This window comes from Mustela nigripes, chromosome 4, assembly GCF_022355385.1.
Source record: "Mustela nigripes isolate SB6536 chromosome 4, MUSNIG.SB6536, whole genome shotgun sequence".
Taxonomy (NCBI): domain Eukaryota; kingdom Metazoa; phylum Chordata; class Mammalia; order Carnivora; family Mustelidae; genus Mustela; species Mustela nigripes.
This window is the reverse complement of record NC_081560.1, coordinates 151,940,671-151,964,845: the sequence shown is the minus strand read 5'-3', so window position 1 is coordinate 151,964,845 and position 24,175 is coordinate 151,940,671. Positions and strand designations below refer to the sequence as shown.

The 24,175-nt window shown below is 46.4% G+C and overlaps 1 protein-coding gene across 2 annotated transcripts in view; it reads left to right on the top strand.

Moving 5' to 3' along the window:
- Positions 1-24,175, top strand: part of VSTM4 (V-set and transmembrane domain containing 4) — a 98,215-nt gene that overhangs the window by 57,854 nt on the left and 16,186 nt on the right. Inside the window, exons 6-8 of one of the 2 annotated variants that reach the window (XM_059395876.1) lie at positions 8,058-8,168; positions 9,491-9,597; positions 10,858-10,919. In XM_059395876.1, coding sequence (XP_059251859.1) covers positions 8,058-8,168; positions 9,491-9,597; positions 10,858-10,919 — 280 coding nt within the window. The remainder of the gene's footprint in view (positions 1-8,057; positions 8,169-9,490; positions 9,598-10,857; positions 10,920-24,175) is intronic. The other variant, XM_059395877.1, reaches the window with a different exon arrangement.

The following is a 24,175-nucleotide window of genomic DNA, read 5'->3' as shown; positions in this document are numbered from 1 at the left end:
AGGGGTAAGAGTGTTCCAGAAGAGAGTTGGGAAAGCACAGCACACAGAAGTGGGGAGAGAGGGGTACAGAGGGTAGGAGGCTGGGGGGCTGGCGGCACTTGGTCCACAGCAGTGAGGTTCTCTGGAGATTCCGGGCAGAGCACCAGGAAATAGAGGCTGGAGGAGAAGGCCAGGGATGGGCACAGGGCTAAGCCTTGCCACACACCATCTTCATTCTTCACAGCATCGTGTGAGCGGGTGCTGTGATTGTCCCATTCTACAGATGGAAAGTGATGCACAAGGAGTGTGGATGGTGGTGAGGTCTTTGCTGGGCAGGGATGGGGCAGCGAGGGATGCCAGCCTGGGAAGCTCAGACTTGCTTGTGAGGGCTTCCGTGCTGGCATTCGCTCAGATGAACAAGGAGGAGAAGCTCCAGGAAGTCAGGGCCGTGGAAGGAGAAGTGGGAAGGGTTCAGCCACAGAGGCTGGCTGCAGCTGCAGCTGCGCTCCACGCCCCTGACTTTGAAAGGTCAGCGCGCTCTGGTCTAGGCACCCATTTACGAAAGTTCCAACCATTGTTGTTGTCGTTGGTTGGCTTGAGCCCACACCCTAAACGCCTTCCCGGAGCATGGAAGGTTCACCGGAGCATGGAAGGTGGCGAGCGCAGGATGGCAGACGCAGGGGCTGTGTCTCCCGGCCCCCACCCTGCATCCCCGACCTCCTTGCTGGTCCTCTCATCCTCACCCCCTCTCCTGCCTCAGCTCTCCGGCTCAGTGCCCTTCCGTAGCCCCCAGGCCGAGGCAGGCATGAGGAGGGCTGGCCTGTGAGATGGACCCTGGTGGTTGTTCCTCACGTAATGTGAAGGACATTCCACCTGGATTTGGTGTCCGCTGGAGCCATGCCACCCGGCAGCTTGGTGACCTTGGGCCACTTGGCTTCTTTGGGAATTTTCACTCTTCACAAAATGGGTACAAATTTGCCTCTGTCCCTATCGCTCAGGGTCGCTCTGAGGATTCAAGGAGCTCTCGGTGGCTGTTGGGCTAATTCCTCATAATGACTCACCGTGTGCCCCTGCACCTCCACTTCTGAACACTTTATGGGATTTATTTCTAATCCCCATAAAACCCTGTAAGGCACAAATTAGTCTCCCCAGACTAAGAACAGGAATAAAACTGCCAACTATTAGATAAATAGCTAGTCCTCTGTACTATTTACGAACCTCTTGATTCCAGGTGACAGGAACGCTAGCACAGATGCTATTACCCTGGAAGGGACTTGGCTGACTCATCTAACTAGGGATGCCGTGGTGGGTGGGCCTCGAGGAAGTTCTATCTAGGAGACACGCTGTCATCATGATGGTGGCTTCCATTTCCAGCCTGTCTCTGGGCAGTGCTGCCTCAAGGCTTGGTCTGTCCTCAGGTCAGGCTGCCTCCCCTCGGGAAGAGAAAGGTGGTGGCAGGTGCATTCCCTACTGGCCTAACGAAGGAGCTGTCTTCCTTCCTGACAGAAAACACAGTCACCCCTTAGGGCTAGGGGACCAGCCCGAACGAAGCACGGTGGCCAGAGGGAGCTGGGGTAGATCCCCCCCCAAACATATACCCTCAGCCCTAGGGGTTCAGATGCTAGATCCTGGCCATATGCCCCCAGTGACCTCTCTCTGCCGTTATTCTTACAACTCAAGATGAGAGAACCCTGCATGGAACCACTAAATATTAATGAAGCCCCTCCCGATCTCTCCAGTCTGTGTTCAGAGATTTTACAATCACAGACAAAAGCCGTGGCCTGTGGAATGTGTACTCATGATCACAAAGCTGGCAGGGACCGCAGAGGAACAGCCTTAACAAAGAGGCCCCAGCAGAGCCTCTCGGGCTGTGTAAAGCATTTACGATGAAAGGCCACGGAGGCTGTGGACCGGGAGACGCCTTGGCAACTCCGTCACAAAGGAATAGCTTTCCTCTGCTGCTGCTTGGAATGCGCACACCAAGACATCACAGAGGGAAAGCAGCAGAAGTAACACACCGTGACTGCCGAGGGTCTGCCGGGCTTTGCGAAGGGCACCGGTGCTGGCTGGAGGCACAGAGAGCTCTGTCATGTCTGGCTCCCTACTCCAGGACTCCGAGAGGAGATTCCACAGTAATGATGACAGCAATCCCAGTAAGGTAATAGCACGTGAGACCCATTTCACTCTCATGGCACACCAGACATGGTTCTAGGTTCTTGGCATGTGTGAAATGCCATTTATGAAAAGAGTCATTTCAAGGAAGTCATGGGAGTGGGTGGTGCCCTTCGTCCATCTTGAGCGGGGAGTCCTACAACTTCCAGGCTGCTCCTGGCATGAGTAGTCCAGTGGCGCAGGAGGCCTGCAAAGCACGTCCCAAAGCCTCGAGCGAGATGTCGGGAAATTTGCCCCCTTGCCGGAACCATTGGCCTTTCTCAGTGGCAGCCATCCTGGGGGTGGAGGACTGTAATCGCTCTTCTCCCTATAGCTTATTGAGATTTAATTGACCATAACTGGTAATGACAGTGAGTTGCCTCTGCAGTGTTCCTCCTTCAAGACGGCGCACTTGATGTTGTAGGGTGCAGGGTTAACAGTTCATGAGTGTGCTGCAGGGAATCTTGGCAAGGAGAGCTCAGAGCTGTTTGGCAAGGAGTTCATGGTCCTCTGGGGACCCTTCTTGGGCACTGCCGCTGTCACAACTGAGCTCCGTGGGCAGGAGGAAAGGAAGCACGTGGACATTTCTGCAAAAGCAATGATTTTCCAAAGACGGCGTGGAGCAAGAAGTGCTGGGGTGGGGGGCGATGGCTCCAAGAAGCAGGCCTGGGGGAAGGTCGGCAGGATCTGAACCAGCGCGTTGTCCTCAGCCTTGTTCCCGAATGGCTTTCTGACTGACAGACAACACTTGGCATCTCTGGCCATCCCAGTTCAAACCACAGCAAATCCCCTTGCAGCATGTGACCGACTGCTGTGTGCCCAGCGACGAGGGCGCCTGCTTATTCTATGGGAAACAAGATTAGACAGACCTCAAGGAGGCATTCTGATTCACAGTGGTTGTGCTGAGACGCAAAGATTGCCCTGCACCAAGGGAAAAGCTTGGCATCTGGGGGGCTCGGGTCGGATGTATTAAAGCCTCTTGGCATGAATGGTTGGTTAGCCGCACCTCTAGTATGATCCCAGGGAGAGGCAGGCATTAGGACGGGCACGGATGATTGGGCGAGGATGCCTATGCCACAGGCACCGTGCTTCAGTATGAGGGTGCTTTGATCTCACATTTAGTTGTGGAGGCAAGATGTGGCTGGATCTGTGGATCTTTCTTACAGTTATGTTCTTTGTTTGGGGGGGTTCAGTTCCGCTTGTGCTGTTTTATTGTTGTTGTTTTTTCCTGTTCCTGAACACTTCAGAGGCACCAAATTTCCACATGGCCAGACTACCCCCTCCCACCTCCATTTTGACAGCTGACATCACTTATTCCAGATCATTCCAGGTATAAGTACATACTCCCCTGCTCCTCTGCCCAATTTCGGACCAGGATAATCCTTGGTTTTGGGCACCAGCCCCAGCTCCTGCCTCCAAGTGTCCAGCACTCAGGTTGGCCCCTTCTTCCCCCAACCCAGGCAAGGTTTAGCAGCTGTAAGAGGCCCAGATTTAGTACACACTTGGATGCAGTGGAATGCTGATCTCACCTTTCAGTGCTTTCTGTTTAGGGAGCTGGTTTAAGCCCAGAGCAGCCATTGTGGATCTGGCTGGATCTACCCTCTTCCTGTCCTAGTTTTCTTATTCTCTGCTGTCTGGGGCTGGACCCAGCATCCTTGCTTCAGGGCCAGGGAGACAGGCCAACCTGGATCAGATCCCACGTCTCCTGCCTGGACTTCTCTGAGGCTTCATTTTCCCCATCGGGGAGTGTCCAGGACTGTGGATATCACGCACTTCTCATGGTGCTTTGCACAGGCTAGAGGCAAATATCACTCTTAATCATTTAAGTTCGGCAAAATATAGTTGCTCCCAGTGTGCTCAGGACCTAGAAATCCAGGTGGCCTGCTGCCTCCAGCGTGTTGGGGCAGCTCCCACTGCTCAGGCTGTAGCCTCTTCCTCTTCCTCCTTATCCGCCGGCTGTGTGCTGGTGCTGATTCTTAGCTGACACCGCTCTCTCTGTGGCAATAGGAAGGCATGCTGGACCATCTCAGGAGGAAAGACTTTCTGATCGAAGTTTAATTTCTAACTCGTAGCCCTCCCCTCAAGGCAAAGACATGATGCCAGGAGGTACCCAGGGGAAAACTTTGTTCTCCTGCAGCACGCCATGAAGCATTTCCCCCTGCACCACACACCAGGGTTGCAGGTCAGCGCTACTAGCCCTTCTGACCTTCATGATAACTCTTTGTGATAGATGCCAAGTGTGGGTCTCCCCATTTTACAGATGGGCAGATGAGGCCCAGGAAGCGAGAGACTCATCCAGGGTCACCCCTCTAATCAGAGTGGAACCTGCTTTGGTGCTGACCCAACCCCCTTGTCCACTGCCAATTCACTAGACCTAGACCCAACCACCGTGTGTCACAGAGCAGACATGCCCCATGCACGTGGGAGGGAGACGCCCACGAGCGGTGGCCAGCCTGGAACCTTATACTTGTCACACACGTGCCAGCCACGAGGCCCCGGGTGGAGCCAGAAAAGCAGCCCTGTTTTCCACAAATAGCCCTGCTTTCCAATCACACAGCTCTCTCATTTAGACCGAGTTTCCGGCCTCTTCTCTATCTTTTCGGGTTTGACTGGCTCCAGCAACACTCACTCCCCTTGTGTCAGAGACAAAACACAGTCTTGTTCCAATCTAAGATATAGAGTAACTTTCTGGTCAGTGAAGCAAAATGTGGAGTTTCTTTGTCAAAAATGTCTGCCAGTCTTGCTGGCTCAATGGGAAACATAATATTCTGTGAGCAAAATAATCTGTCATGTCATGGGGGTGACTCATTGTATATGGAATTCTCATTGTTGAAGTATGAATTAGAGCTAAATTTAGTTTAGTGCAGTTTTTCTGTTTTGAAGGAAAACAGTGATGACAAAGCAGATCTTTTTTAGCTTTCTGAATGCCCTGGACCTGAGACCACGCATCTGTACAAATGATCGTCCCAAAGCTTTCATTTTGTGTTGCAGAGCTAAAGAACGAAGTCCATGAAAAGGGGAGAGGAAGGAGAAATCCTGGTTTCTGCAGCGTGTGAGATGCAGCTGGGGAGGACGATCCAAGCTCAGTGGCAACACTGAGCTTGGAAAACTGCATGATTTTAGCAAAAGAAACAAGTCACCGTGCATTTAACAAGAAGCCACAATTTGCAGGGGGTGGGAGGTTGGGGGAACCAGGTGGTGGGTATTAGAGAGGGCACGGATTGCATGGAGCACTGGGTGTGGTGCAAAAACGATGAATACTGTTACGCTGAAAATAAATTTAAAAAGTTAAATAAAAAACAAACAAAAACAAAGGGAATTGGGGGAAATGTTTGTAATAAATACATCAGACTGATGGGAAAGGTGCATGCAAACCTGTAAGAAAAACTCAGAACCCTTGCAAATGACAACAGATGTCCATACGGCATTTGTAAAAGCAGAAACACGATTAGACACATGCTGGAAATGCTCCTTCTCACTGGCAGTCAGAGAAATGCAAGGAAAGGGAGATCACAGTTTTATTCATTAAGTGAGTGGTTTTTTTTAAAGCTGCTAGACCTGGTGTTAAAAAGGCTGAAAACAGAAATACCCTCGTCCATTGACTGAGTGACTGCGATGTAGGACTAACTTGTTGGCGATCCTTTTGACGCAGGGAGTTAGATACCCTTTCGAATGGTCCTCCTCCATGAACTTGTAATCCCAGCTCTAAGACTTTAACCCAAAACACAAGTCTAAGAGTGGAAAACCATGATTCACAAATACATGTATGGCAATATCACTCATGCGTCAAATATTACTTAGATGTTGGGGAATGGCTGAGGAAGCCATGGCATAGCTTCTCATCAGAATAGTATGAGGACGTAACAATATGGAAAATAGAGATTAAGTAAAAAGAAGGGCATGAAATTATAAGTAGATTATGACAAAAAAAATACAATGTATGAAAATCAAGGAGGAGTTGAAACAATGTCCACTTGATGTCCAAACTTAATGTCCAAAAGCTTGGACATGGTTATGGCAGTGTAACTCATAATGGCCCAAGCTTGGAAGCAACCAACATCTTCTACAGTAGAGGAATGCATAATAAAGCTGTGGTACATCCAGACAGTGGAATATCATTCAGGGATAAAAAGAAATGAGCTCTTAAGCCATGAGAAGACTTGGAGGAAACTTAAATGCCTTTTAGTAAGTGAAAGAAGCCATTCTGAAAAGGCTACCTATTGTATAATTGCACCTGTGTAAGATTCCCGAGAAGGCAGAACTATGGAGACAGCAAATAGATCAGTGGTTGCCAGGGGGTGGGGGACAGGAGGGATGAATGGGTGGAGCCCAGAGGGTTTTGGGGAAGTTCAGCTCTTTGGTCTGATACATTATGTGTTTGTCTAAACCAATGGAACTCACCAAAAGGGAGCCCTAATGTAAATTATGGACTTTGGGTGCTAATGACATCTTGAAGTAGGTGCATCAGTTATAACAAATGTCCCACCATGGTGGGAAGTTGTACACGTCGAGGGGAGAGTGGGCGGGCATATGAAAAATCTCTACCTTTTGCTCCATTTTGCTGTGAACCTAAACTACTCTTGAAAAAAAAAAAAAAAGAAGTCCATTAAAAAAAAATAAACAAGAAAGAGGAAAAAGACTGGAAATATTTTAAAAGGCTGTGTTTTGGTTAGGATAGATTTATTTATTTTCCTTTTTCTTCCTGCCTGTAATTACCATTTGGAAACATGAATGTGTGTTAATTTATAATGGAAAGAAAAAAATAAACACTTGAAGAGTTTAAAGCTATGAGATGAAGCTATGCTTGCAGTTGTGTGTTGAAGCAATTCTGAGAGTTTTGGATCCCTTGTTTCTTCTTAGTGGTCAGCGTTTTGTAAACGCACATTCCTTTGGCCGGTTTGTGAGTTTACACAATTGACCCTGTACTCTAAACCTATGGTCATTTGGAGTTTCAGTTCCCAGTAAAAATAAGCCGTCTTTGGGGAGTCTCAGCATGATCCGTATCCTTGGAATTTTTCCCACGATGCGTGAGTCATTCTTTGTTCATTTTAAAAACCCTAGGAGTCTGTTAAAATAGCGTACATTCTCTTACATGTATGCAGATATTTATTTGTGTTTAATTTACTGTTTTGCAATGGTTATGTTTTTCAATGATTATACAAACACACGGTTTAATAGTTAAAATTAAAAAGTTCAATAATTGGGGCACCTGGGTGGCCCAGTGGATTAAGTGTCTGCCTTAGGCTCAGGTCATGATCCTGGGGTCCTGGGATTGAGTCTCACGTTGGGCTCTCTGTTCAGCAGAAAGCCTGCTTCCCCCTCTCCTACTCCCCCTGCTTGTGCTCTTCCTCTGTCAAATAAATAAAATCATTTTTTAAAAAAAGTTAAATAATTGACTAAAAATATATATGGTGATAATTCTTCCTGCCTGGTCTCCCATTGGCTAGTTTCTCAGCATCCCCATTCTAAGGAACAACTATTTTATTTTGTTTTTTAAATTGTATTTATTTATTTATTTATTATTTGAGAAAGAGAGAGTGTGTACATAGGTGAATGGGGAGAGGGAAGGAGGGAGTGGGAAAGGGGGAGGCAGAGAATCGCTAGCAGACATTGTGCTGAGCGTACAGCCAGATGTGGGACTCTATTTCACGACCCTGAGATCATGACCTGAGCTGAAACCAACACTTGGACGCTTAACCCACTGAGCCACCCAGGCGCCCCGGGAACCACTATTTTTAAAATTTCTTGTGACTGCTTCCAGAATTTCTCTATGCATATACATGCAAACAGTAATATGTATTTCTATTTTCCCCTATTTTCATACAAGAAGGGGGCACATTTTGTACATTGTCCAACACCCAGCTTTTCTACTTAGCAATGTATCTTTCCTCATCAGCACATAAATAGCTTCTTACTCCTCTTTGCAGCTACAGAGAACCCCGCATATGTATTTGTGGACTCACCACCACTTCCTTAGCCAGTCCCCTGCTGATGGACAGTTGGATTCTTTCTGATCCATTGCTATCAACAACAGCACCGTAAGGACGAATCTCACACGCACATTTCATACACGTGCAGGGATATCCACAGAGTAAACTCCCGGAAGTGAAATTGCTGGGTCAGAGTATAAGCGTCTGTAGTTCTGATTGCCAAGTTCTTTTGATTGCCAAGTTCTCCTTTCGGAAGGGTTTTCGCTTGTACCAGCCATACTTCTGCATGTCCGATTCTCTAAGTCCTTGGCAAAAGAGTGCTTTGCTTCCAGTGTGACTGTTGTCACTCCATATGAGGAGAATGGAAGTGCAGTATGTTTTAATTTGGCTTCCTTTCGTGAGGGAGCTCTGGTGTGTTTTCAGTGGTAAGAGCCTTTCCTCTCGTGTGGTAACTGTTACTGCCTTCCTTCATTTTGATTATTAAGCAGTTGATTATAGTTTTATGGATTTCTAGAAATTCTTTATGTATTAGGGAGAGATCCTCTCTTGGTAACCACACCTACCCGGCTGGAGCGTGTGTCTCAGGACAAGAGGTTCTAGAAGGGGTCTTTGCTGGAGTCACTCCGATGCATTTGAGATAAGAGTGTTAGCCATTCAAGGAAGCACGTGGACTCTATCCCACATGTGGCATCAAGGTTTGCCATCAAGCTGGTCTTTGTAACTTTTGTCACTTTAGCACCTGCGTGTCCTTGTTTTTTTACCCCCAGTATAAGGCTTATCAGTACCATCATTCTGGGTAAAACATAGAAAGAACCTGATAGCACAGTGATTACACAGAGCCAGATAACTGAAAACAGCCCTCTTCAGGGTGAAGCCACTTGCCCTCTCAAGATAAAGGTACAGTGGGAGAAAAAGGCGTGACCAATCTTGGGGGACCCTGGAAATTTCTGGGTACAGGTCCAAAGGTCCTTTCTCCCTTGCACAGGAGGAGCTCTGTGGATTGTGCACCACAAAAATACGTGCAAAGAATCTTGGTTTTAGGGTAGTTCAAGTAGAAGTTTCTGATAGTATCTTAATACCCTACTGGTGATGTGGCCAAGCCAGACTGTGTAACTGATGCACCTAGTAAGAACCGTCCATCTCTCCATCTGTAAGGGCAGACAAGCTGGCCCCAGATCTCCCCAGGGATCTTTGAACATTAAACAGCACATCATAAATCACTAACTAGCTCATCTCGCCATCCTTATCTTAGCCACAGGTCAGAACTAGACCTCCCGACATCCCTGGGGATCTCCCTAGAGTCCCAGTCCAGCTGTAAGAAAACTTCACCTTATGTAGGTACTCAGGAAGCACACAGAAACTATTGCTTCCTTTCCCTTTCCCTGGAACAAATCTGCTTTTGCCTTCACCAGGACTCTTTTCTTGTATAGCTCCGGGGAGACTGTGACCAGTGTGACCAGCTTGGCCCCCCTGCAACCCAAGAAGGGCAAGAGGCGGAAGGAGAAGGCTGACGTTCCTCCTGCAGTCCCTGCCAAAGGTAGGAGGCTAGCCCATGGTTACCCATGTGGGAACCAGCACAACTGATCTAGAAGTGGGTCTTGGGTTTGCAGTGGGATTGGGACAGGGTGAGTAGACAGATGGAGGACATCTGGTGACGATAGGCCTGCAGAACCCCATCTTCATTTTGATAATCACTGAGGCCTGTCACTGGAGTGGGGCTGGTGCTGGTGCACTGGCCCAGCATGATGTTAGTGGGGAGTTGGGAGAGGGGATGTCAACAGGCACAGATTGATTCCACAATGCATTTCACCTTCAGCTATTAACATGCTCACACATAGTGGGGTGGGACAAAGGGGTATCAACATCTTCTTGGTTTATTCAAGGGAATGGAGCCTCTGATTTTTCTAAGGATGTAAGTCAGGTATGTAGTTTATTTTGGATTTGTTCTGGGGATAAAATCAAGGTTGGTCTTTGATTCCAACTGTAATGTAGAGCAACATAGGTGAGGTTCCAATGTAGTTGGTAGTACTAGGTCTGTCCCTTACAGATCCTTGGGGTCCTGTGCTGAAAGCCACTGGTGCTCAGGCCGAGCGCATGTTGGGTGGATAGAGGGACTGGAAGGCCTGGGCATTCTGGGAGGCATGACGAATATAGATCTGGGGAGGGAAGGGGGCAGAGAACCCTGCTGTAATGTCTCATTCAATCGGAGTGATTAGTACCCTACCTTACAAAAGATGAAAGTGAGCCTCAGAGAGCTAAGTGGTAGAACCTGGCTTGGAGATGAGGTCTGCCTGAATTTCAAGGTCAAGTTCAAATTCCAAAACATTGAAGTACTCATTACATGATATTGGGGGGAAGAGCCTTAGTTTTCTCCTCTGTTACATGGGGACAATAAAGACCCACCTCCCTGATAACTTCTGAGGGTTGTTTTCAAGGTCACAGCTTTAATTGGAAGTGTGTAGTTTGGATGAAGCCCCAGGGAAGTTTCTGGCCTCAGGCTTAACCAAACATACCTGGTTCTCACCTGCACGCCTCACCTCTTGGTAGCTGGCAGTGTTTTATGTAAACTTGTTTCATTGACCTTGCTGCTGGGAGAGGATGACTTGTCCAAAGATTCGGGGAGGGTTGCTCTCCATGGAGGAGCATCCAGTGGTACCTAGATCAGAAACCAAACTTCTTCCTTGGGGGCAGGAAAGGGACTGTGAGTCTCCACAGAGTATGTCTGGGATGCTCATGTTATGTGGGCATTGGGAATCCTGGAGGAAATCCAAGCTAAACCCTTGACATGCTTCCACAGCTCCCATAGCTGCCACATTCCATAAACCGAAGCTGCTGAAACCACAGAGGAAAGTCGCCCTGGTGAGTAACCATAGTCGGTGTTGTTATTGTCCCCTTAAGCCTTAAATCCACTTGAGGTCCAAGTAGTACCTTGACTGACTCAAAATATGCTGAAACTTCTCGGTGCTTTGGTCCCCAAGCAAAGACGTTCTCTCTTTTTGGGTCAGCTTTTGAGCTGTCTTTTCTCCACATCTTGTTCCCAGAGTGGCTTTTTAAAAGTCCAAGGAGAACCATGTTCTATTATAAATGTTATTTTTCAAAAAGAAGGGGGGGGAAAAAACCACACTCTGGAAGATATAAATAGGATATGAACCTGCTTATACAAATTTCCCTGATAACTACTCTAAAGAGACTGCTGAAGAATCTTCCAGAAAATATGCTGTAGCAATTTATTTCGAAATAACTGTAGACTTACAGAAGAGTTGTAAAGACACAGCAAGTTCCTGTCTGCCTTTCACCCAGCGTCTCCTAGGGTCAGCCTCTCACATAGCCCTGGTGTCTTTGTCAAAAGTGAGGTTACCATTAGCACATTGCTGCAAGCCATGCTCCAGACTCTGGCCAGATTTCAGCAGTTTTTCCACTCATGTTCTTCTCTTGTTCCAGGATCCAGTCCAAGCTGTCACATAGCTCTTAGTTGTCGTGCGTACTCCAGTCTGTGACATTCCCTTGCCTTTCTTTTTCTTTTGTGGCCTTGACACTTCTGAAGAGAAGCAGCCAGTTATTATTTTTTTATAGTGTCCCTTAATTTGGCTTTCTCTGAGGTTTTCTGATGAGTAGAGATGAGGTCCCAGATTTGAGAAGAATACAGAGGTGACACTTCCTCCTCATGGCCTGTTTTTGGGGATGTATGATGTCAATATGTCTTATTAATGGTGACGTTAATCACAGTCACTTGGTTAGGCTGGTGTTGACTAGACTTCCTCCATACAGAATTCCTGTTTTTCCTTTGCTATACCTGTTAGGCGGAAGCCAGTCACTAGGAGCACCTGGGTGGCTCTGTTGGTTAAGTGTCTGCATTCATTGAGCTCAGGGCCTGATCCCAGCGTCCTTGGATCGAGTCCTGCATCGGGTTCCTTGCTCAGTGGCGAGCCTCCTTCTTCTGCCTGCTGCTCCCTCTTCTCCTGCTCAATCTGTCTCTCTCTCTCTGACAAACAAATTAAAAAAAAAAAAAAAAAGAAGGCCATCACTAAGTCCAGTTCACACCCTGAGGGAGCAGAGAAGCTCCCTATCCTGAAGGAGTATTAAACAATTTGTGGACATGTTAGCCACCGCAGTAATGAATAAATATTTTGGGGGAGATATGTCAAGTCTAAGCAAATATCTTATTTTTCCATGAACTTTTTAGCATTCATCAATGGATTTTGCCTGTAGCAGTTATTACTATGGTGTACTAATGGGTATTTTCCTTAATCCTTCTGTATTTACTACTTGCAATTCTTCTGTAAGGAAGCGCAGGACACCTTCCCTCATTTATTTACACTAACTTGTATTGGTATGGGTGCATAGATATGAAAAATTTTAAGGCTCTAATTGTTATTTATTTTGTCGCTAACATTGCTTAGCGGCTGTGTATTTGTTTGTGAGAGAAAGAGGCAGAGAGAGACGGACGGGCAGAGAGGGAGGGAGAGAGAGAGAGAGAGACCGAGAGGGAGAGATATTGGAAGCCCTATTCTAAAATGTGGATGTACTGGGAAGGGCCGTGATAACCTTGAAGGAAAAGAACAAAGTGGAGAATTTATATGCCAGTTCTCAAGATTCACCTTAAAGCCACAATAATTGATAAACTGTGGTATTAGCACAGAGATTGATAAATAGAGCAAAAGAATAGAATAAAGAGCCCCGAAGAGATCTACATATGTATTGTCACTTGATTTATGACAGAAGTGATATGACAAGGCAGGGGAGGAATTACTTATCAATATAGGGTGGCGGGTCTGTTGGATATCCATATGAAAAACAAGGATCCATTACTCCTGCTTTATGCCATTGACAAAAATTAGAGAGGGATCATAGACTTAAATAGGAAAGATAAGTAAATATAAATCTTCCTAAAGATTGTGTATCTCCCCAACCTCAGCATAGGTGAAGACTTTTTAAAAACAAGACTCGCTAAGTACCAAAGCAGAAAGGAAAAGATTAAAAATTTGGGTTACCTTAAAATTTAGAATGTTGGTTGTTGGGGTGCCCGGGTGGCTGGGTCGGGTGAGTATCCAACTCTTGATTCCTGCTCTGGCTGTGGTCTCGGGGTCATGGGATGGAGCCCCCTTTGGACTCCGTACTCAGTGAGGAGTTGCCTTGAGATTTTCTCTCTTCCTCTGCCTCTGCCCCTTGCCCTGTTCTCTCTCTCCTTCTCTAAAAATAAAAATCAATAAATAAATCAATGTTAAAATTTAGAATGTCGATTGTGATTGAAAGGCACCAAGAAAAAAATGCAAATAAAAACCACAGGTTGGAAGAACATGATGGCGTGCATGCGTCTAACAAAGGATTCTTACCTAGAATGCCTTAGCACCCACATATCAATAGGAAATAAAAGGACAACTCTACGAAAAAACTAAATAAATAAGCAGAAGTCTTCAACATGTACTTCACAGAACGAGATACACCAAGAGTAAGCACATGAAAAATATCTAACCTCATTGGCATCATGGCAATGCAAGTTAAAAAGCATAAAATTTACAGGTAGGAAGATGGCTAAAATGAAATGCGTGTTTCTTTTCTTTTTCTTTCTTTCCTTGGGCATGTATCCAGTTTTATCTGTTTGTCAGATTCTCTTTATGTTACTTTATGTTTCATATTTCAATAATTATTCCTTGCCAATTTTGTTAAACTTCATCCCTACGTCCTAAACAGTTTGAACTAAATATTTACTAGTTTTATTATTATTCTTTCTTGATCTAATGTCTTCCCCCCCAAATATCTTTATTGGCCTTTATATTTGAGCAATTTGCTTGGGAATGGAATTCTGGTTTTATAAACTTCTTCCAGTGTGTTCTGGGAAATATGCTGAGCCCCTCATGTGCATTTCCATTTACTTCCCATATTGCTCAGTGTAAATGCCAGATTCCATACTGTGGCCTATAATGCCCTATATCCATACAGGCCACATACGTCATTAATTTTTTAGTAGCCCCATTAAAGAAGTAAAAAGAAACAGGTGAAACCAATTTTAACAGTATGGTTTATTTAACCCAAATAGCAAGCAGATTATCATTTAAACATATAATCTATGCAAAAATTATTAATGAGATATTTAACTTTTTTTTTTGTTCTCCAAAGCCTTCAAAATCCAGTGTATATTTTACTCTTACTGCACATCTTGTTTCAGAGTCATGTTTTCAGGGCTTAAAAGCCACAATTGACTAGTGGCTACCACATTGGAAAGCTCAGCTGTATATGGTCCAGCTCTCATTACCTCTTTCACATCATTTTTGCCACTGTCTCCCTTCTTAGTTCCCCTCTGGCCACCCTGGCCTCCTTGCTGGTCCTTAAACATACCAAGCATGTTCTGGAAGGGCCTTTGCACCAGGTGTTCACTCTGCCTGGACCATTATCCCTAGGTTGTGCTTGTGGCTTGTCGCTCATGCCGTAGGTCTCTACGCAGACGTCACCTTGATGGAGAAACTTTCCTGAAATCCTACATAGAACACTGCTCACCCTCTAATGCAGTCCCCATGACAGGCACCCGACATATTCTATATTTATCTGTTAACTGCCTGTTAACTTGCATCACCGCGATGTCCTCCGTGCCCAGAGCAGAGTCCAGCATGAGGGAGACGTGTTAATGACGGCACACCTGCTCCAAGGAGTAGTTTCTGTCATTCTGCTTTTACAGATGGGCAGAGGGAGATGCACATTCAGTGAGGGGCACTTCCCCAACTGTGCATCCCTGCACGTCTGTGTGAGTAAGTGTCTGTCTTTTTCAGATCTTTCCTTCTTGTTCTTATATTTATCAGCAAACTCAGGAAAGGATCTGCCTTGTAAATTTTCCCACCGTACTTTGTCTCCAAGTTGCTCAGGAGCTGTTGCTTCTAATCCAAAATTTTAGCCCTGGTAACAGCAGAAACAGCTATTTATTGACACTCTGTGGATCTGAGAGAGAGAGAGAGAGCCAAAAAGTGCTTTTGGCATGTTGTTGTGGTTAATCCTCACAATAAGGTCCCCTCTCTTGATCTCCGGTTTTGCATATGAGGACACACTCTCTGTTTAAGAAAAGCGAGTTCCTACAACTCATAGGAGTAGCAATCCACTTCCCGTGACGACGGTGCTGCTGCCCCAGTGGATGGCCCCTTGGCAGTGTCGCCGATCCTAAATGGACAATTTCTCTAGTCCACAGCCTGAGCAGGGGACATCTCTCATTTATCCATTAAACAAAAATCAGTTGTGCACTTTTTGGGGACAGAATGCTTCATTAAGCACTTTGGGACCACCAGTAAGCAGATTGGAGTCAACAGCGTTTTCAAACACGACTCCGGTCTTAGTCACAAGTCTGAGTTGCTGAGTTTTGTTTGCAGGTGCGTTCGAGCTGGGGTGCTCCTCTCGGGGCTGATGCAACCTCGGTCATTCTTCGTCGTCATGGAAAGCAAGTTGGGGCAGTTATATGCGTTTCAGAGGGGATCGTTGTTTTATGGAAGTATCTCCAATAAGAACTGCTAGTTGCTAAATTATATGTGGATCATTTATGAGGTGAAAAGACCTAAAATTTTCTATATCAGAATTTTCCAAAAATGAGACCATTTGGAAACCAGTTTCTACCCATAATAATAGACAATAAAGAAAAGAGCTGACTTTGAATGGGACTCTGTCTAACCAGCAGTTTAGAGTCAAAAATACCAGGCCTAGCATCTGCAGGTTTTAGTTAATATTAAGATTTATTTTCCCAGGCAGGGGACAACACTGACCTTCGTCTCAATTGGGTCGATATTAAGCTCTCAGATCAATAAGTCTTGATGGGAGCTGAAACAAAAGTTGATAGATACTTGTTGACTCACAGAGGCCTTGGTGTGTGTTTTAGGAAATAACTTGGAGACATTTCTTTTTCGGGGCTTGGTACTAGTTGGGGCATTTTTTTTCTGTCGCTGTTCCCTTTTGCCACCATCTGTGTAAAACAGTGCTTCCTGGAGTGGTCGTGAGCTGCAGAGCCCCCCAGCCCTGTTTCTAGAGGGACGTTAGCACACACTCGCCCTGAGAAGCCATGCTGCCCGCTGCCTCCAGCGACTCCTGGACAACAAGGGAGAATCTGTATTTACTGAGCACCTACTACGTGCTGGCTACTCTGTGAGGAGCTCACAGTCTCCTTCTCACTCATGTTAAGTGCCCACATGAGCTCCTGGTGGGAACCTCTGGACACTGGTGGACAAAAATGACCGATGCCTTTCCTTGAGTTTTCTCCCTCAAAGCATGAAAGCAGGAGTCTTTTTGTATGTTTTCAAGACAACGTGACATTTTGTAGAAAATACGGATGCTGGACCCTAATAGTGGTTGGAAAGTCTAAAAGGTAGGATTCAAGAAGGAAACAAAGAGATGAGGAAGGTACTTTAGGCATTTTATAATCAGGATACCAAAACTAATCCTCTTTTTCTTATAATAAAACAAACCCAGAAGCCAGCTTTCGAGGTGATCTCATCTGAGAGGGAGGCTGTGCGCGATCACACAGCGTCTCTCTGACTGACCATGGGATCGGTTGTTTTCTAACACTAAACACTGACCATGAGGCATTGTTCTTACATCAGAGGTTCTTCGTCCTTTTGGGGACAAGGGAGTACTTTCACAACCCTCCAAAAGTGTAGTTCTCCTTTCAGCTAGGGGAGAGGGATTGGCACTAGCTCAAGACCCCCTGAAGCCTTCTGGGGACCCCTGCCTCCAGAGCCCGCCAGTACTCACTGAGCGAATGCAGATGCTTCCAGGAAAAGCTGTCCCGGCTCCCTGGTTTCTGAAGAGACAGAGGAAGCCAGAAGTGCTCTTGACTGATTTTTATTGTGCTGGGTCAGTTATAACTTGGGGCCGAGAGGAGGAGGAGGAAACCATTTCGGTGATGTGGAGGCAAGAGCTCAGTGCTTCACGGATAGCCACAGAAGGACGGATCTGAGGGGAGAGCAATCAGCACCCCAGAATGAACCACAAGAGAAGAGAAAGAGGTCCTTTGGGCTCAGCGGACCTTCACACACTCCTACCTCTGAGCCTGCGCCCTCCTCGCTGAGATTGGCTCCGTGCCTCACCCCTGCACCTCTGTAATGAAGGCACTGGGATAGCACTCGGGAGCTGGAAGGCTCAGGCCACCTCTCTTCTCTGAGGAAGAAATGACCCATTGTGAGCAGAAGACTGAAGCCACAGAGAAATCAGGCACATCACGGCTTCCTTCTCACACGTTCCCCTGCGGGTCTCCTGTATCCTGCCTGTCCCACTCAGATCCATCCTCCACGCTGCTGCCCAGAGATCCTTCTCGACCACAGCTCCAACCATGTCATCACCCTGTTGAAAATGCTCTCGGGGCTCCCTCCTTCCTTCCAGGATGAAACGTGGCTTCCTGTGTGGGCTGTCTCCCGTTGGCCCCAGGACCCCGGGGGCCCCGCCAGTCCTGTCCTGCACCACTCACCTCCGGACTCACTTCTTGTGGAGCCCTTCTTCCCTCAGAGTCCCACTTACCCCTGACCCGGAGAACATCAGTGACGCCCCTGCATGTCAGGGAGCTCCCCATCACCTACCCTCGTGGCACTTTTCAATGAAACTCTCATTTCGGACCCTTCGAGGCATTAGTGTCCTTGTCCCTGGAGGTAAACATGGGTTGTCTGCCACCAGCCCAGCTGACTGCTTTGCTTCCTGGTGGTGACCCTGCCCCAGGTGGTTAGGCTGCGTCTCCTCCTCCACCTCTCCGGGATATTAGCTGTCTCTGGGCTGCTCTTTTTCTTGAACAGATGACCCAGGAGAGTGAACACCTGCACGGGTGCAGCCGCTACGTGGCAGCCTGCCCCTTCCCTCACTTGGGTCTTGAAGGCAGTGCCTGACTAGTCCTTCTGACTGTTTACGGTACAGTCCCTTGGAGGCTCCACCTGCTCCCCCAAATTAACTATAGCGCACACTGGTGACTCACCCCCAGCCCTGCTCCACCTGGATATGCCTGCGCCCAGGAATGGCTGTCCCATCCAGAATCTGGGTGCCTTTGCCCCCTCCCTATCCCCACCACGTGCGGTGGTGAGAACTACTTCTCAGTATGCCCAGGCTTCTCCCTGTCCCCCTACTCACTGCCGTAACTGGCTCACATGCCCACTGCCTCCCCATCCATCTGACCTCAGGGCCTCTCCATGGGACCCCCACAGCACCTGACCTGTATTTTAGCACTTCCCACACCACTCTGAAGCTTCCCCATTTCACTTTCTCCTCCACTAGCATCATGTGGCTCCTTTTACAAAGTGACTTCTGCATTTCTTACACTACAGTTCTCCACACTGTGGACACCTTAGATGGTGGAGACAGGATGGGCTGCTTTTTTAAAACTTGTGCTCAAATGTACATGATATAAAATTCACCTTAACCATTTTTTAGTATATAGTTCAGTAGTGTTAAGTGTCTCCACATTGCTGTACAGATCATCTCCAGAACTCTTTTCATCTTGCAAAGCTCTGTACTCATTAAATAATACTCACTGTCCCCTTGTTCCTGGAACCTATCCTTCTCTCTGTCCCTATAAATTTGGCGACGCTAGGTACCTCGTGCAAGTGGAATCACATAGTCTTTTTTTTTTCTCTTTTTGAGATCACATTTTTCTTTTTGTGACTGGCTGATCTCACTTAGCACAACACTGTCAAGGACCATCCGTGTTGCAACATGTGTCAGAATTTCTTTCTTTTTTGGTTTTTAGTAAGTTGGAATAATATTTCCTTGAATGTATATACCACAGTTTGCCTATCCATTCCTCTGTCCATAGACATTTGAGTGGCTATTAGCTGTTAGCTATTGTGAATAACACTGCTGTGAACGTGAATGTACCAATACATTTCTGAGTTCTTGATTTCAGTTCTTTTGGATACATACCTAGAAGTAGAGTTGCCGAGTCATATGGTAATTATATTTTTAATTTTTTTGAGGAGCTGCCCTACTGGTTTCCACAGCAGCTGTGCCATTTTATATTCCCATTAACAGTGCGCAAGGATTCAATTTCTCTACATCTTTGCCAACACTGCTATCTTCTGTTTATTGGGGGTTGTTGTTATTGTTGTTCTGCTAGTAGCCATTTTAGTGGGTGTGGGATGGTATCTCATAGTGGTTTTCTTTAACACTTCCCTGACAATTAGTGATGTTGAGCATCTTTTTGGTCATTTGTATATCTTCTTTGGAGAAATGTCTGTTTGAGTCATTCCCCTGTTTGTTTTTTTTTTATTTTAAAACCAAGTTGTTTGTTTTGTTGTTGTTGAGTTATAGAAGCTCTTTATATATTCTAGATATTAATCTTTTAACAGATATATAATTTGCAAATATTTTTATCCATTCTGTAGATTGCCTTATTCCTCTCTTATGTTCTTTGATGCACAGGAATTTTAAATTAGCACTAGTTTCAAAATCATCAAGGACTTGTCCTTCTCATCACTGTGTCCCCAGTAGAGGAGCTGGAGTTTGTAGAACATGAGTGGAATGAATGAACGATTGAGGACAGAGATCTGTGATTGGAGCTCTGAGTCCTCACTGCTCAAAGTGTTGTCTATGGTCTAGCAGTCCGGGCATCCCCTGGAAGCTAGTTGAAAAGTTGAAACTCACACTCTACTGTAGACCTACTGAATGAGAATCTGCAGTTCTACAAGATCCCAGATGAATCTGATGAACATGAAGGTTTGAAAGTTGCTCTGAATAACTGTCAAACTCAGTAGTCAGCTCTGGTTGGGTCATGGCCAATAAGACAGAGTCTGTCACATCTGGACTGACTTTATATTTTAGTAAAGAGTTCAGCCCACTGCGTGGGTTTTCTTATTTACCAACAGAGAGAAAATTAAATGCGAGAATCTGCTTCTAAAGGGTACGGTGAGTTTCCTTCATTCCTGAGGACCTTTCCTAGACAGCTTATCTCTGCGTCAGCCAGGGGTAGCTCTGCCCTGTGATCTCTGAGGGCCTCTCACAGGCAGAGTGTTCTGACACGTAGAGAGAGTGTGACCGAACCTGCCCGCCTGGGGTTCCCTCGAGCTCACTATCTGCAGTACACCTGCCTCCTCTCATGGATTCTTAAAGATCAGAGCACTCCCAGTGGACACACAGAGGTTGTGGTTCATTCCAGCAGAGCTGAGAGGGAACCTGTCTGAAGAACTGCCTTCCACTAAGTGGTCAGCCCAGGACCCAGATACCTCACCTCGTCCCACGTTTTCCCGGTCTCAGGAAAGAAGCCCCTTCTCCCGGCCCCGTTTCACATCCTGCCAAGACCAGAAAGAGTTTCTCTCTGATCCGTAGCAGAACAGGGCTTGGAGGCACATTAGGCACCAGTGATAGAATTCTGAGAGGATTTTAATAATAACCCAAATCCCAGCAAAATTATTTCCAGAGGACACGCATTTCAGGTTTCTTGAAGGATGTTTATAATAAGCCAGAGAATTTCTCTTGTTGTCGTTAATGGGCTAGAACGGGTTTCAGTTAAATTTTACATGAAAAGGATATATTAACCTGCATAAAATATGTTCATAATCTCGATTTAAAATTAAAAAGAAGAAAAAAACCCACAACCACATGTACAATATATTGCCCCAAGTAAAAGCCTTGGGAAAAAAACAAAAACTTTGCTGGTACCACGCTAGTACCATTTTTACAGAGATAAAAATTCTATGCTCCCCTCGGTACACATGCATATCCCATTATTGTCACAGGGAGTTATGTATGTTGACTGGAGGGAAGAATAGATGCTGAGCTTCGGAAGGGATGAGAGGAAGGAAACAGAAGTCATTTGGTTTCACGGGTTTGCTCCAGTCCGGAGAGAGCAGGCCGCAGGGCCCCGGGTAAGCACAAGGCGGTCCTCAAGGAGGTGAAGCAGGCCCCCGCACTGGCCCCAAGTGGAGGTGGAATCTGATTAGTCTCCTGTTAGGGACTGTCAACTCTGTCACAGGGATGTCACCACCTGCTGCACAGGCCCTCTGCTGCACAGGCCCTCTGCTGCTTGGCATTGACCAGAGACAGCCACCTGGCTGGATGCTTCTCAGCTATGTCAGAGGCCAGTGGAGGTCGCTGGAGGCTCTGATTTTATTCATGGTGGGCCAAGCGACGATGCTCTTCCTCTCCAGGAAGACTGGTAGCACCTTAAGCACTCGTGAGGAACCCCCTTTTGGGAGATGGTAGGGATCCTACTCCACAAGTGAGTGCTGTAGGAGAAGCCCGCCTCACCTCGTCTGAGGAGAATAATGTGACCTTGTGCTCTGAGGAGGAAGGTGACTCGGGACTGACCGCCTCAGGACTGTGGTCCCTGTTTACTGTGTCATTAGGCGGTCCTGTCACATTGCAGTCTTCCACATACCTGTTCATTCCTCACACATTTATTGAGTGCCGGCACACAGTGTGCAAGGAGCTGTGGGGACAGGTGCAATGAGCCTTAGAACCTCCTGACCGAGGGGAACAGGTGGCAGAGAGGGAAGCTGGGCTAGAGGTTGACCGAGGCTGGGGGGAGGCCTGAAGGTCCTGCAGGTCCAGCCCCATGAGTGGCCCCACCATGTGGCACAGGCCCATCTTGCTCCTGGGGGTCCTGGAGAGGCCCACTCTGGGAAGACCCAGCCCTGTGTGTCTGCAGGGACCGTCCCTTCAGAGCGGTGGCTTGTTTTCCGGCTCAGCTCAGCTGATTTGCCGCTTTTATTGGGCACTTCGTTGTTGGGATCATTGCACTGCTGGGAAATTTTTTTTAAACCTTTTTACTCTATTTTATTTTTGTAATCTCGTGAAACAATATCATTTGTACTCACATCTGATTTTTTTTTAATTGAAAAAGCTGATTTCATTTAAAACCTCAGTTTTGAGTGCAAAACATTTCAGAATTGTTATTGAAAGACTTTTTCAATCTCAAATAGAGAATACTAAAAAAAAAAAGTGCCATTTTGGGGGAAAAGAAAAGAAAAGAAAAAAAAATCATGGTATTTGTGACATCAAGCTAAGTATTCAGAATATCCAGAAGGAAATCTGGATGTGAAATTCTGAGTTCCTGAAGATCTAATAGAGCACTGACGGGATTTTATGGCCCTGGAGCCGGATTTAATTCTAATTTATTATTATAACTTCCAAAAGCTGAATTCATACATTCCAACAAGCCTGTGTGATGTCCAGAAGCCCCGTGCATGTGTGATTCGGGCACACACAGAAAGTTGAAGATTGCAAACTGCGAATTCAATCGTGTGGACCCATTGCTCACATTACATATGAATTCAACAAATGGGCCAGCATACCTGCTCTTATTTTATGTCTGGTCTTACTGCTCGATTTGTGTCCTGTGCACTGTGCCCTTGACATAATGCTAGTGGTGGCGATGGTGATGGTGATGGTGGTGACGTGATGAAGATGATGATGGCGATGACTGTGATGACTCAGACCCTTCCCTTCCATGGCACTCTCCGCTATCCCCGTGCTTGTCCCTAGGAACGCTGGCACAACCTGACCTAAGATTGCTGTTGGCTCCATCTCCCCGATGAGGCAGGGAGCTCAGGGAGGTAAGGACTGGCACAAGATCACCCACTGGGAAGTGACAGTACAGGGTCTGGTTGGGCACTTGGCCTCGGGTCCCTGTCCGTCCCCTCCCCGGGCTCTGTGGCCTCTCATTGAGAGCACTCAAGAAAGTTCTAGTCCATGTTTTGGAGTGGTTTCTGTCTTGGCCTCACTATCTGGGTTTTTATATGATGAAAGTTGCGATAGTGATCCTACTTGGGGGCACTGGACTGGGGCTGGTAGTTCGGAATATCCATTTGTTAAGGTTAGAAAGTGAAGTTCCTCCCGTAGGCTCTCATTTCTCTGTAGTTGCCAGATTTTTATTTGGCTTGCATTCTTGAAGCCGTTTTCTGTGTATGTACACACTTATTATATCCATCTTTCTCTCTATATATTCCCAAAGTGTATACACAGTCAGCCCACAAGCAGTGTAGGTCATGGTTACAGATTATGACAAAGGATTAACGTGTGCCAACTTCCCTAAAAATGAGAATGATCTGAAACAAAATGATTACACATTGAAATGTTTTCTCACTAATAATATATGTCAGGTTCGTATTTCCATGTCAGTACATATGTAGACCCATACTGTTCTTTTAATAACTGCAAAGTGTCATGGTATTATTTCTTTCATCTATGTACCTGATAGCATCATATGTCAATATTTTAACTTATGAAGTTGATAGCCATGCAGATTTATATGATTCCAGGAAGTAGAACCTACGTATCCTTCTTCTTGGTAGAATGTGCTCACGGAAACCCTAAATAGGCTGAAAGAGAAAAAAAATCCCATGGGTCTGCTCATGATTTCCAAAAGCATCCCCTCGCTGTACTCTTAAGGCCCAGGATATTCAGAGAAAGGTTTTTCCCGCAGCGTCAGACTGATTTTCTTTCATTTCATCTTAAACTCATTCAGTCAATCCTGTAAAAATGTGCACTGACTCTCCCCTGTGTGCCAAGGAGCACCTGAATCAGGCACCTTCCGGGAAGCTAAGTTTCAGCCAGTGGCGTGCTCCAGCCCACGTCTGTCCACAAGAGAAAACAAATTCCTTTGGCATCATGAAATTTACACCTGTAAGTCAGCCAGTGCCATAAATCAGAACATTTTTCTTGAAGAATGAGTTGCTCACAGTTTCCCAGCACACTCTTGGATGCAGCAGTGAAGGGTGGACAGAGTCCGTGCTTTTACGGAGCTGGGCAGCGTGCTTGGAGACTAGCTCTAGCACCAGTGCCCCTGCTTCCTAGCTGGTGACCTCAAGCCTGCCATTTCTGTGACTTTGTTTCTACCTGGGTAAAATGATGACGATGATAAGAGTGCTTCCTGTGTAGAGTTAGGTGCTATGATTACATTCTGGTGGGAGAAGGCAGATGAACAGGACTTTATAATTCCAAGGAGTGATATGTGGTCTGCAGAGCTGTACTGCAGAGCAAATGAGCCAGGAAGGACAGCGTTTGATGGAGAAAGTGCCTCCTTGGAACAAAGGCCCAGTAAAGTAAGGGAGCAAGCCACACTGCTATTTGGGGAAGAAATTCCAGGCAGAGAGTGCAGCCCGGGCAAGGGCCCTGAGGTGGGCTCTGGACAAGGAGTACTGTGTGGGTGTGTCTGACACACACCAGGAGGC